The 14,885-nt window shown below is 44.0% G+C and overlaps 1 protein-coding gene across 2 annotated transcripts in view; it reads left to right on the top strand.

The window, feature by feature from the left end:
- Positions 1 to 14,592, top strand: part of SLC45A2 (solute carrier family 45 member 2) — a 37,066-nt gene extending 22,474 nt beyond the window's left edge. For both annotated transcript variants that reach the window (XM_043514502.1, XM_038403746.2), the window contains 2 exons: positions 2,150 to 2,355; positions 12,328 to 14,592. In XM_043514502.1, the coding sequence (XP_043370437.1) occupies positions 2,150 to 2,355; positions 12,328 to 12,555 (434 nt within the window). In that variant the 3' untranslated portion in view covers positions 12,556 to 14,592. The remainder of the gene's footprint in view (positions 1 to 2,149; positions 2,356 to 12,327) is intronic.
- Positions 14,593 to 14,885: the final 293 nt, after the last annotated feature.

The raw sequence follows: 14,885 nt of genomic DNA, 5'->3' as shown, positions 1-14,885 counted from the left end.
GATGTGCAGACTTCCTATACAATGAATGGGGAGAGATAAACGGTGATTCAAAAGAGCCAGCACCTTAGCTAGCTAATGGGAGATGCTTACAAGAGGGGTGGGTCTTAAGCCTCACCTTTCTCTCAGAGATAGGCACCTGGTCCATGATTGGGACCCTCCCCTCCTAAAGTCAGGTGGCTTATGCACCTAACTCCACAGAAGAAGGAGGGATGGTGGTGCTGTTGCTGCCCACTTTATAACTGTCATCCCAGTGATTAGGGATGTGGAAGACCTAGGTTCAAACCCCTTCTTTGCCTAAGGTGGAGAAAGGATCCTCCTCTCAGGAGAGGCGCTCTAACTACAGGGCTATCAGCTATTCTGATGTGGGGTGTCCTCTTTCTCTCCAGTTTGAAGCTGTTCCACTTTGGATAAAGACTTCGAGTCACTGGGTCAGAGAGAGAGGCTTTGTCCACGTACAGCGGCGTGTAGAGTACCGATGCTGCATGCCCTTCTAGCCTGGGTATCAATAACAGTGTAGTTGATGGGCACTGCTTAGCTGAGTAGTGTGAAGACACGCCAGAACCTTAGGGCGTGTGCCCTGCGTGGCTCTCCACATGCCTGTGCAGTGCCTCTGCCACCTACATGGCTATTTTTAGCAATGTAATGTCCCATTGCCTCCCCACCGCCAGAGCCTTTTCCCGTTGCAGGGAGCTGCTGACGCCTTTCCCTACTGCAGTGAAAGACTCCAGCAGCAGGGAAAGCCTCTGACAGAGAGGAGGCAGCAGGGAAAAGCTCTGGCAGCTCCCTCTGACCCTTCCCCCCCATCCCTCCCCTGCCAGAGCCTTTCACTGACCCGTGTAGCTACATGCTGCAGTGAGTGTGGACACAGCCTGCTTTCCACTACAGCGTGTAGCTACATAGACCCTGCATGCCACTGCCAGCGTAAACAAGGCCAGAGAACAGGGGTGCTGGAACAATTTGTATAGTGGGGGTGCTGAGAGCCATTGAGCCAAATTGTAAACCTTGTATATGAAACTGGCTCAAGCCGGGGGTGCTGCAGCACCCCCAGCACCCCTATCTCCAGCATCTGTGCCAGAGAAAGAGAATGACACTAGCCTGGTGGTTAGGGCATACACCTAGGAGGTGGGAGACCTAGGCTCCAGGGACTCTATTTATCTGAACATGCCTACCAGATTGGGCCCCACAGGCAAGGTAGGCAGAGGAGCATGTACCTTCCTACAGTCCATGGATTTGCACTGAAGCTTAGGTATGAGAGAGGTGTCCAGTCAGCTACAGTGAGGCAGCAGTGCGAATGTCCAGGCTCCTAGGGAACTTTTACAGCAGAAATATAAGTGCCGAGTGAGTTCAGGGGCCTACAAGGTTAGATAGCAGCTGAACGGGGGTTTTGTGGATTACAGTGATGCCCAAACCCTAAATCTGTGTTTTAGGTGCCTACCCTTTGTGGCTCTGAGCCCAAGTTTTTGTTCCATTGCAGTGGGACTACTCAGGAAGTGAGGTACTATTCAACAGGAGAGGTGGCCCATAAGTATTAAAAATGACCCCAAAGGCGAATGCTGGAGATAGAATGGATATGCTGGGGATAGTTCTAAGGTTCTGTTTTACCTAGCAATCCTGCAGCTGTCGCCCATCTCTTCATGGCCTCTCCCCACCTGTGCTCCTCACAAGAGAAAGTCATCACAGTGTATTGCAAGACCTTGCGATAAAAATGAATCTCACCTTGTAATATCATTGTGTAAATGTGTTAGCCCAGGGCCAAAAATCTGCTTACTAGCCCTTGGCATGGTGATAAGGGAATAATATATAAAAAAATGTTAAAAAAGCTTTCACTTTCTCTGTAGGCAAAAAAGTGAGTAGATTTTTGGGGGGCTGAGCTATGCATCTAATAAAATGGCCTTATTATAATCCTGTGTGGATCCTTTCCTCTTGGCTCTCAATTGCAGATATTTGTGTAATACCTCCTTCGATTCCAACAGGAATGCCTAAAACTGATGTCAAATGCTCCTGATGTCAAACCGTGGATCTGTTTGTCTTCATCCCAGCTTGTCAAAGAGATTCTCTTATAGTTGAATGCTCAGAAAAAATACTATTGCAATTACTAGGTTGGGTTATTTTTAGTCTCAACAGTTCCCCCCCCCTTTTCTTTTCACAGACTTGCAAAAAGCTCTTCTGCCTTATGTAGGATTAAAGGGACTTTATTTCATTGGATACCTGCTTTTTGGGATAGGCACTGGGTTTATTGGACTGTTTCCCAAGGTATATTCTACTCTGGCTCTGTGCTCGCTCTTTGGAGTCATGTCCAGCACTCTGTACACTGTTCCGTTCAACCTCATTGCAGAATATCACAGGGAGGAAGAGGTGAGTTTAATGTCTAGGTAAAGAAGGAATTGGTATTTGCCTTGTTTTGTCCATTTTAATGGGAGAAAGGGCTTTATTTTCATTTCAGATTATTTGTGGCAGCACAGGTGCCATGGGGGGAGGTGGAGTTTCAAATGTACAGAGCTTCAAGAGTGTGGTGATAAACAATGTTAATATTACAAATCATTTACCATTATAAAGCACTTTTCACCTGACCATCTCAAAGAACTTGAGAAACATAAATGAAGTTTGTGCCAACCCTATGAGAGAGGGAAGGCTTGAATCAGTTTAGGGACCTGAGGCTGAGGCCCCAATCCTGCAAGTCACTCAACACAGGCAAACCCATGTGTCTGCATGGAATCCCACTGAGTCAATGGGTTTCTGCAAAGGGTGTCTGTCATGTTGTGGAGCGCAATCCAGACTAGTGAGGGATTATGTCACTGCCTGCCCTGTAACCCTGGGTGCCTTAAATGTTCTGCTGCTCTGGCTCCCAGCCTGGTCACTAGTAGGCAACAGACAAGCATTGCACAGAGTGTCTGTGTATTAAGCCGCTCCGGTTCAGCAACCCTAATTCCAGTAGCCTACTATGCTCTGGTCTCCACCAGCCTTGGTCACTACTAGCCAAGTGACTCCAACATGCTCCCAGTCCCAACTTTTCCCCAAACCCTGTGCTCTGCAATGTCCAGCCCTTTCCTGGACCATTCAGAGAAATATTAAGCTTTGTTTGCTCCTCTAAAGAGACAAACTGCTCATCTTATCACTTTAACTGGAGTTAACAATCATCTTGATTCACACAAAACACTGGGTTGGCTTAGTTTACAAATAAAACAAGTTTATTAACTAAAGGAGATAAGATTTTAAGTGATACCAAGTAGAAGGAATAAAGTTAGAAAGGGTAACAAATGAACTAAAGTAAAAATAAGCTTTCTAGTGACTCAGACTTACCAAAACTACAGTCTCGGTTCAAAGTAAGGTTCTTCTCACACTTCCTTCCAGCAAGATGGCTGACCTGCCCCTGGGTCAGGATCTCCCACAAAGCTCAAAGTGCTTGGTTCCTTTGTCTTCTTAGGTGACAGCTCACTTGAGGATCTTTGCCCCCCTGCCTTTTATAGTCCAGTGAACCTTTGAACTGTATTCTTCTGAAGGTTACTCCCCTCCCCGCCCCCCATAAAGTTCATTCAAGCTGTGAGGAAGGAGACATGGAATCTGGTGGCTAAGGACATTCCATGCTGGTTTCTTCCCCTGATGGTGTTTGCTATAATGCAAAGTAATCTGTTTCTGCCCCCTCTGCTGCAAATGAATGGCCGCTTGACATGTGATTGTCAATCGATTCCAATGATATCTGGCTGGAGGTGTCATCTTGCCTTTTGTCTGGGAGAAACTCCCCAGACTTATCTGGTAAACAGATTTTAGTCTCACATTTTCTTCATGTTTGTATGGTCCCTTGAGCATTTACTGTGCATAGTCCACACAAGAATTTTAATGATCAGTGTGTTGTTGGTTTTCCAGTGATACCGTCCATGATACATATTCAGTTTATTACATTAATGAGTTGGGGTACACTGAACTGGTCACACCAGCTGAAACTCTCTACCAAATATCAGGGAGTCCCTTGCTCTCTGGCATTGGGATACTTTTAGGTACAGTGTCCACACAGAGCTCCTTGCAGGATTGTATCTTAAGAGCTTGTCCACACATGACAGTCATTCTGATATAAGGTCAGGTATGAATTTAGAGTGGAATAGCTTTTCCAGAATAACTCCATATGTAGACAAGCCCTAAGTGATTTACCACATAGGTAGTAAAAGATGGATGTAACTATAACCTACAAGCTGTGGGTCCATCTTGTGCTTTAACCACTAGACTACATTTCCTCATGAGCAGGAAGGGAAACATTCAGCATTCTGAGAATGGCATTTGTTTATCATCACATGTTATTTAAACCCAGGTGTGGTACATATTTGAACAGTGTTTAGCACAAAGGGGCTCTAATTTCTGATTTTGTGGCTCCCAGAACTGCTATCAAATCAATCAATTATACACGACATACATAATCAGTTTTACAAGCTAGGTCTGTGCACAACTCTGTTCCTGCAAGCAAGATTGAGGGCCAGATCCTCATCTTGTATAAATCAGCGTAGCTCTATTTATTTCAGTGGAACTGGGCCAGTGTACGCTAGCTGAGGATGCAGCTGAGTCCCTAAAGTATTTAACCAAAACGTGTAAGGAAATGTAAATAGCTTTGTTAACTAAAAGTATTATACAAAAGATTTGTTAAAAGAAATGGAATTTTATGCACTTCAGTATTAAATTATCTAATACAAAAATAAGATATTTGTTATGCTAGTAATATAATAATTACCCTACCAGATCAAATTTAGCCTTGCATCCTGTCTCTGAGAGTGGTCAGCACCAAATGGTTTAGAGGAAGGTACAAGAAATCCCCTAGTGGACAAATATGGCATGCCCTACCATTGGTGACATTTCTTCCTGACCTCTTTGAAAATCGTTGGCTCATGCCTTGAAGCATGTGTATCATCCCTGCTTTTATCCTGTATAGTATAGCTTCTCATTATCCATACAAATGTTTGGAATCTGCGTGCAAGCCTGGACAGTGGGAAATACATTTCCAAAAGAAAACCTTGAAAGGACTTCATTTCTTATGCTCAATTATATCGTCTTACTCTGCACAGCAGTTCCTTCATGTCATGTAAGATAAGGTATTAAGCTCTTTAAAGAAAATTTCTCTCAAGTGTCTTAAATTGGTGAGAGAATCTGAAACATGAAAGATGAATAAGAATTTGGAGGACTTGATCTTGAAAAAAGTTTTCAATATAGGCTGGAACTGGAAACTGTGGGGAGATGAATAAATGAAATGCGAGCAAAGCAAATCATAATGCATGGCAAATCATAATACATGGCATCATATATGGCTGCAAGCAGTGCCAGGCTAGATTGAGTCAGTGAGAGCACAGCAACTATAAGAACAAGTGAAACTGCAACCCGACAGTTGAAAGATGACTTACAGAAAGCTCTTATTCCAATGAATCCTTGGAGGGTATTTTTCATGTGATGGAACATTTCCCAGAATTGACTTTTAATTTTACCAGTTAATTTCTCTGTTCTTGGCAGCTCAGATCAGTTGTCACTAAGTATTTTAGAAAGACTTAATAAGGGATGGGGATGAACCACAAAGCTAAAATGTGGGGGAGGAGATGAAAGGGAAATTGAACCCATTATGGTGATAGGAATGAGATGCATAATGCAAATCTAGTTCTGGACAGGTTCAGGGATGCTGGATTCAGACCCATCCATCACTAGACATAACTGAATTAAAAGCTGTCAAGTGGAAATGTGTAGTTCATATTTAATAAGCTAATGTCCTCAAAGAGATAATCAGAAGAAAACCAGTTGCTTCTACTTTGATGCCTGCTTCTTGATTAACTCTGTTGGATGGTATGGTTTCACCAGTTCTGACACTAACAAAGTTAGTTTTAATCTCAAATCTTGTAAAATATACAAGATAGAGTAATGAAAAAGCATCTTATAGTTGGCTGCATTTGTTCAAAAACTTGACGTACTTGTCTTTGGAACCATAGGCACATCATGAGAATAAGCACAGCTCAGTAAAACATTCACCATTTCAATAAAAACTATGATTTGAGTCCAAAACCCCCCAGATGACTTGCTTTTGCATGACGTAGTCAAAAATAAATGTGGTTGGATCACGTTATTCAAGACCAGCATAGAACAAAGACCAGACCTTTTTAATCAATGGGCTTTCTGTGAAAACAGAACGGCATCAGGATGTAAACTATTGGCCTTTCAATTCCACTTGCGTATTGAGCACAAAGCTTGCTTGTTCCTTGTTATTTGAGTATGGTTATCTGTAGCTGATTTGGAAGACACTCGGGGTAGGATCCATGATGGGACTTAGGTGTGAGAGTCACAGCCCCTAACTTTAAATGGGAATGAATGCGGAAGAGAAGAAGGAGGAGGTTATGCCCACCCTATAACCCAGTGGTTTGAGTACTAGAGAATAATTCCCTTTGGCCCAATGACTATTTAGGTATTTATCCACAGTTATTGGGCCAGAGAGTGAACAAGCGAGGGAATGACTCTGTAGCCTGGTGGTTAGGACACCTATGTGGGAGACCCTGGGTCCAGTCCCCCTGCTCCAATCACTATTTAATCCAAAGTGGAACAGCTTCAACAGGAGACATTAAGACATTAAGGAGCGTAGTTGGGAGATAGGCAGCTGGGCATTTAGAGTGGGGCAGCAGTGCACATGGTCCAAAACGTAGGTATCTACGGAATTTTGGCAGTGGAAAGTTAGGCACCAAATGAGTTTAGGCACTTACAGGGATAGGCGGCAGCCAAGTGGGAGGGCCAAGTCACCTCTACAATGGGAATAGGCTGAAGAGTGTTGTGAGAAAACTGAGGTTGGCCCTCACCACAAGAGGGCTCTACAGAATGATGTCATGTAGCAATTTCCCATAGTTTTTTTTAAAAATTGAGTCTGAGTAGCATTTTGAAATACAACATGAAAAGAGCTTAAAGAAATCAACAAGCATACTTAACAGCACAGGCATTGTGTACCCTGAGCAAGCTGCCCACCCACCACAAGGCACTGCAACTCTCCTTATCTCTTGCTCTTTGATCTTGCAGTGAGTGCTTACCACAAATCCTCTGTGTTCAGGAGTCTGCAAGAGGGGCAAAGTGAATCTATAAAGTGACAGGGTCGGGCCAGATGGCTACAGGAGAGTGATAGAAGGCAGGTATATTAGCCCCAGGTTAAATAGGTCCCTTTTCCCTGGATAAGAATCAATTAAGGCAGGCTAATTAGGGCACCTGGGTTTAAAAAGGAGCTCACTTCAGTTTGTGGTGCGTGTGTGAGGAGCTGGGAGCAAGAGGCACTAGGAGTTGAGAGTGAGAACGTGGACTGTTGGAGGACTGAGGAGTACAAGCATTATTAGATACCAGGAGGAAGGTCCTCTGGTGAGAATAAAGAAGGTGTTGGGAGGATGCCATGGGGAAGTAGCCCAGGGAGTTGTAGCTGTTGCACAGCTGTTCCAGGAGGCACCCTAGACAGCTGCATTCCACAGGGCCCTGGGCTGGAACCCGGAGTAGAGGGCGGGCCCGGATTCCCCCAAAACCTCCCAACTCCTGGTCAGACACAGGAGGAGTTGACCTGGACTGTGGATTCACGAAAACAGCCAAACTGAGGGCTGCCATGAAGCTCCAAGGCGAGCAAATCCTCCAATAAGTGCAATACCCACCAAAGTAGAGGAAGAACTTTGTCACAATAAATTATCTCTTAACTTTAGTTTCACAAAGAGAAGCAGAACAATTGTTTCACAATGCAGTCCACACATATGAATTAAGACAAATCTTGTGTTTTGCTACTTAGAAATAAAAGGATTTTATGGTTTTGCACCAGCTGTTTAACCCCCAGAGTTGATAACAGTATTTGTTACACAGAAGATTTCCAGACTATAGATGGTTTTCAGATATGAAGGGCTAAATCCAGCCATATGCAATGCTACTGCACTGCCTGGGAAGGGAGAATGGCTGCTATTCAGCATTAAGCACTAACTAGTGGCACGGCAAGGTTGTGGTATAGACTGCTCAGAGGCCCACCAAAGTGCACTCCTCACCATGATACCCCATTACAAGGGATCCTGGTGTGTGTGCGTGTGTGTGTATGGGTAAGATTCCTGTTGCCAGGGCCAGCCCACAAAATTTGGCATCTGGGTGGGGAGCTCAAATGCCCCCATGCCCCCTCGCTTGGGCCAAAACTTTGAAAGGTCTCAATTCTGCCTTCTTCCTGTTCTCCTCCTCTCACGGCACTGCTCTGCTGCCTACCCCAGTAAAGGAGAACTAACAACTTAAAATGCCTTGTTCAAAAATTTTAAGTAACACTTAACTTTCAAACGCCTGAAAAGCAAATGTAACTTTACTTGTCTGCATAGTAAACACTGGCATTTTTATCTGTTTGAATAATCAAAGGTTTCAGAGTAGCAGCCGATGAAGTGAGCTGTAGCTCACGAAAGCTTACGCTCTAATAAATCTGAATAATCAAAGTGCTGCTTTCCATGTCTTCTTGGTTGCAAAGATTTGAACTGCTTCCTGCTGAAGGTCCACTGCATCCTGCTGGGCCAGTTCATGCTCTGTTGAGATGGTTGCAAGGCCGACCAGCCTCTGCTGTGTCATTGTGGAGCATAGGTGTGTTTTTATTAACTTCAGCTTGGAGAAGCTGCGTTCTCCACTGGCAACTGTTACAAGAAGAGTTAGAAGTATGCACAGAGCAACAAAAGCATTTGGAAAGAGGGTGGTCATCTTATTTGTACACATATATTCCAGAACAGCCTTTGGAATTGATCCTGCTGAAATGTATCTTGAAAGGGCTTTCAGTTCATCACCTAAATCACTTGCATCAATACCGCACATGCCATCATGTGTCAACAGTGTCTCTAGTGCCCTGCATTGCTGGTATAGGTTTTCTTCAGATATAGTGAAGAGTTTTGGAATATCAGACAACATCCCAAATACACTGCTGTGTTCCTTGAGCTGCATGAAATGTTCTTCAACTGACTGTATTGCACAAATCTAGCACCTGGTTAAAGAATTTAACTTTGAATTGTTGTTTGGGGTCTCTTATGGGATTATCCCGTGCCTCGTAATCAAAATGTCGTCTTCTTCGTTGACTCTTGTATTCTTGAATGGGTGGGAAAATAGCTTCAGCGTGAAGTTCCTCTGTCAACTTCTGTGCACTCTTCAGAATATTTTGAAATCCCTCATCTGACTGGTAAGACTGTACATATGACTTTGCTTTGTCCAGTTGTTCCATTGCTCCAGATGTATCAAGGTCAACACTTTGGAGTCTCTTGCTTACAACATTTATTTCAAACAGTATGTCATGCGACAACACTAAGCCATAGAAGAAACTTGAAGTTATGTATGTTTCTTCTGATTCCATTTCCCTTTGCCACTATTCTCCCACGAACAGTTCCTGTCATAGAATTATCCTCCATAATGGCAACTATGGCATCATCTATCTTCCCAATCTGGTGTTTGATAGGCTTTATCGCCTCCACTCAACTTTCTCATCATGTGGTACTCAGTGGTTTCAGTGTCAGAGAGGATGTTCCCAGATGTTGCTTCAAAATTTGCCATTGATGAGTTGATGCAGAGAAAAATACATAGATGCTTAGAATTACATTAAAAACTTCAGCAGCATCACTAGAAGCTGATGCTGCATCACTGACCACCAAGTTCAATGAATGAGAACTGCATGGGTCAAAAAAAGCTTGAGGGTTTAACTCTCGGATCCGTGTCTACATTCCTCTGTTCTTTCCTCTCATGTTGGCACCATTATCATAGCCCTGACCTCTCATGTCAGCTAATGCAATTCCTATACCTTCCAGCTTTTTAAGAAGCACATTTGTCATGCCAGCTCCTGTAGTATCATCAATGTCAATAAATTCTAGAAAATGCTCTCTGATAGTCATTGCAGGGACATTTTCACTAGGTTCTGTTGTTGTTACAAAACGCACCATTAAAGTCATTTCTTCCGTATGGCTGATGTCAGCTCTGCAGTCCAGAATAACAGAGTGATATCTTGCTGACTTCAGATCTGCCACAATCTTCTATTTGACTTTTGTTGCCAGTAACTGTATGATCTCATTTTGAATTGTTTTTCCAAGGTAGTGGTGTGTGTACATTTCTTGGGTGGTGACTCTTCTTAGATGCTCCTGGAGTACAGCATGAAACTCAGCCATCAGCTCCACAATTTTAAGGAAGTTTCCATTGTTTGGTACATACAGCTGATCTGAAGTGCCACACAGTGCTAGGTTTTGGGTAGCAAGCATTCTCACAATGGCAATGAGCCTTTTCAGAACATTTTTCCAGTGAAGAGACTCTGATGCAATCTTCTCTAGATGCTGATCATCTATGGTGGCCTTTAACCTTAGTGTCATCTCAAGCTCTTTCTACCTATGGAATGCTCTCTGGTGATTGGCTGTCTTCTCATGGCATGCCAGATTTCTAGCCAGATTTTTCTAGTCCTTTGTTCCTGTAGAACCCAATGTGGCTGGAACATTAGACTGGAAGAGTTTGCAATAAAACCAGTATGCAGCATTCTGGGGTTTTGAGTATATAAGCCATGGCCTCTCCACTTTGTCACCATTGGGGATTTCACGCCAGTAATGTGTTGGATGGAAACTTCTGTTTTTATTGTCTTTGGGGAACATGGCGTTTTTCACTTGCTGTGGCCCATGCAGTACAAGGAAGTCCCTCATGCTATTGCTCAAGTGGGTCCACAGTCCTGGATAATCTAGACTTAAGGAACTAAACTCAGCAGCAGCTGTTTCTTGCACCTCCACCACACTCTTCTCTGATCTACACTTTTCTTCAGGAATGTGCATCCATTTGAGATGGAGATATGGATGCTACAGTAGCTACCTGGTCATCTGCACTCTGACTAACTGGAAGATCAGGTATCTCCTCACCACTCACATCCTTACTGGGGCCGGAAGGCTCACCATGAACATTTGTGTCTATGTATCTCAGGAGAGCTCCTTCCTGCTTAGATAGAAAAGCTTCCTTTGCTTTCTTTCTTTTTCTGAATGCTGCCCCAGAGGGGCGTTTTCTTCTTTCACTCATGACTGCTGTTCTGTGCCAGCTTTAGTGGCTCTCAACACCCGACTGAAGGGGACAAATAAGCAGGCTGGTAGCAGGGCCGGAGTAAGGGAAGATATCAGCGTCTTAAAGGCCTAACTGGCTCCTACTGCTTCAGTTGACTACCTGTTCTCCTCAAGTGAGCTCAGGGAAGCAGCAGGAAACAGGAAGCTCCCTGAGAAGCTGGTGTTAATCAGTCCAGGCTCCTGGGGGGTGCTAGAGAGGTACATAAGAGGCTCCTTCTCCTTCTCTCTCTCCCTGCAGCTCCTGCTGCTTTCTGTTATTCCCTCTCACCTTTTCTCCTGCCTGCTTGTTATGTCTCTTGTGCCCTCCTTCCTCCAGCACAGCACCCCACCATGTCTGTGCATCTAGAGCAGAGAGAATCCATATACACCAGCATCAGACACAATTTTCTACACTCTTGGTCCTAGTGGCGCCCTCCAGGCCCGCAACACATACACAGTCTGGCACCTGAGGCGGCTGCCTCAGTTCACCTCATGGTCAGGCCAGCCCTGCCTGTTGCTTAGGATATCTCACCTGGGTGAAATTAAGGCTGTTGCTTTGGCACTGAAACTTTTAAATACATTGTGGACTAGTCTAGATACCCCTCTCTCCCCTATGTTTACTGTGACTGCTGCAATCAGACCAGGAAGCAGGGCAGTCTTGGTGCATGGTCTTCTACTGTGGAATTCTCTTCCTGCCTTGGTTTGCCAGAGGCTGAATCTGCTGACCTTCAAGTCATGCTGCAAGATCCATTTTCCCCCTGGCAGGGCGTGGCCGTAGTGGGAGAAGGTAATGGGACAGTTGAGGGTTGTGTAGGGATTTGGAGAGTTTGTCATTGTTTGTAAGGACTGTATCTGAATGATTGTTTTCATTTTGTAACTACTACACATGCACCCAGAGCTTGGGACTAGCACATTTTAGACACCAGAAGAATAAAGAGAGAGCAAGCAAGCCAGCATCCATTGTTGGCAGCAGCTATCTGATGATCTGGCAATAGCTGCATGTAGTACAATGGTTTTCCTTCAGAACACTGTAGTCTGGAGGTTAAAGCACTGATGTGGGACTCAAGACATGGGGTCTATTCCTAATTCTGCTGCTGGGTGACTTAGGCAAATCATTTCTCTGTTCTGTGCCTCTGTTTCCCCACCTGTAAAATGGGGAGAATGACAGTGACTGCCTTTGTAAAGCACTTGAGATCTACTGATGAAAAATGCTATACAAGAGCTAGGTATTATTGTGTATTAATCAGTTGTCTCATTTGATTGGGTTTCATTTTATGCTTATTTGCAGAGCCAAAAGGAACAGCATGGAGGAGAAGCTGAGGCCATTGGAAGAGGGAAGGGAATTGACTGCGCGGCTCTCACTTGCATGGTGCAGCTGGCACAGATCATTGTTGGAGTGGGCCTGGGGTTCTTGGTCAGTGCTGCAGGCAGTGTAATAGTGGTTGTGATTTGTGCATCTGCTGTGGCATTAACAGGCTGTTGCTTTGTTGCTTTTTTTGTTCGGTTTGTCAAATAGAACATTGGATAGATGAAGGAAGAAATTCCCATGGGAACATTGTCATTCTTGACCTGTATCCATTGGGTGCAATTTCTATACTGATATTTTATAGCACCCTCTTCTTTTATTGGCTGGAGCAGTTAAAATTCCAGGGCATTATTTCTCCACAGAGTGGAAATATGTGGTAAAATTGGTGGCCTCACTTCTCAAGCTGTAAGATCTCTCCATGATTTTCCTTCCTCTGCCCCAATTTTGTGTTAACATATAAGCCACTTTCATACATGGCAGTGTAATGCTCCTCATCATTAGTAGTAATGCTCATCATTAGCCAAGCTGGAGAAGAGAAGAGCCGAAATGTGTAGCAAAAAGAATGTATCCAGTAAGGATGAAAACTGGGGTTACTGATCCCAAACTCCGAGGAGGTACTTTTAAGATGGGGGTTCTTAACCTGGGATCGTGGTCCCAAGGAGGTGTCAAGGAGTCCCACCCAGTGCTTAATTTGTGCCAGGGCTGAGCCCCGGCACCTCTAGGCTTGGCAGTTCATAGCCCCGGCACCTCTGAGCTTGCTTCATCAGTTATTAAAATTAAAAAAGTTGCTTGAGCTCCGGCATCTAATTGTTTGAGTCCCAGGACCTTCATTACAGATTAAGCACTGGTCACAATCACTGGGTCCTTCCAATATTGCCAAATTGGACAGGGGCTCTGGCTAGATGAGGAGCAGGAGTTTTATGGAAAAGTGGATCCTGGTGTGGAAAAGGTTGAGAAGTCCTGGTTTAAGGTATATCCCACTACTGGACAGCTTTATGGGGTATGTTGTGCTTATATAAATGTGAAGCAAAAACACTGAACAAGATTATCAAACAGGGGTGCCTAGAGATGGGCTCCTAAATCCAGACTGAGGTACCTAAATAGGGAGTCAGTGGGAAACTGCTGGGAGTTGAGCACCTTTGAAAATCTAGCCACTTGTTTAAATGTCTAAACAAGATTTTAAAAAATCTTGGCCTAAAATTTGTGAGCCACCTAAAATGTTCAAGCTGAGTGATATGGTACTTGCCTTAACTGAATGAATTCAGACCTGTTTGCCCTACTCTTTTGCACATAAGAGTCTAACTTGGTCAAATTCTTTTTTTGCTTCTTTCACAGCATTCAACAGAATATTATTGTAACTTAATTCAGTTCCAGAAAGCATTATCATAAATTATTCCATATCCACACCTCAAACCAATATATTAAATCCTGTAGGCAAACCAGTCTACTTGTATTTGAGTACGGAGCTTACATCTTTATTTTCATTAAAACACCAGAATTTGTTACAGGGAACTTCTCCTGAATCATTCCATCCAGATTCAAGTCAGTTTCAAATTGGACCATAAAGGTTAAGATTAAAGATATCTGAATGAGCTTTAGAGACCTGATTCTGTATTTCTTACTAACTGCAGTCAATGGGAGTTTGGGGTACTTAAGAAATACTGGACCAGATCTGTTATTAAGATGTATTCCTGGCTAAAATCCAAAAGGAGCATTGAGTTGTTTGCTTCCAAAGTTAGGCATTTGTTTTTAAAGCGAAGTTTCTTTATTTGTGGTGTGCATCTTCTGTTCTGGTGCTGTTCCTATCCATGTCCCATGTTAAGTGCTAAGCCACACGAATCCCTCTGTTAATGCAATATTATTACGCAATCCCACAGTGAGGGATCATTGCCAGATATTTTTTCTAAAAAATACGGTACGATTCTGTCAAATGTGATTAGTCAAATGTGTTATTGACATCATCACACAGCGAAGTACCAGCAAGCAGCATGAGGTGAAAACCCTGTGCGTGTTGCTCAGTTTTTGATGTGAGTGCTCGGGTGCTTTTGTATTGACATGCCACCTTGATGTATTCTTTTATGTTTTTCGACTCTGCCAAGCGTTTCCCATAATGTTATAAATCTCTCTTTCACTCTCCCTGTCATTGTGACGGGGTGTCCACCCCACACAAGGCTGAGCAGCTTGTTGGGCTGCACCTCGGAAACAGTCAAGGCCTGAAAAGCTAACTGATGATGGATCCCAGCTGGGCAGGAGCAGGCTGTGCTTATATAAAGCCAGCAAGCTGAGAGCAGAAGAGGGCTGCAAGGAAAGTAGCATGCAGTCTCTCCCTTGGAAAATGGAGGTGTGTCTGGAGCTATAGTGTCTGGCAAGAAGCCAAAGAAAGGAGTAATCTAGTTACTCCCTGGGAGGAGGGAGTTTGGGCTGGCAAACCCAGAGGAGGAGGCTAGAAGATAGAGCAGGGAAGTAGGAATGAATCTAGAGAAATAGCAAGAGGGTTTGGGAGCAAGCAGCCTGAAGTTACCTGACAAAGGGTCCCTGAA

The sequence above is a fragment of the Dermochelys coriacea genome, chromosome 5 (genome assembly GCF_009764565.3).
Source record: "Dermochelys coriacea isolate rDerCor1 chromosome 5, rDerCor1.pri.v4, whole genome shotgun sequence".
Lineage (NCBI taxonomy): Eukaryota > Metazoa > Chordata > Testudines > Dermochelyidae > Dermochelys > Dermochelys coriacea.
Note: the sequence above shows the minus strand (reverse complement) of the source record. Positions and strands in the feature narration are given on the sequence as shown.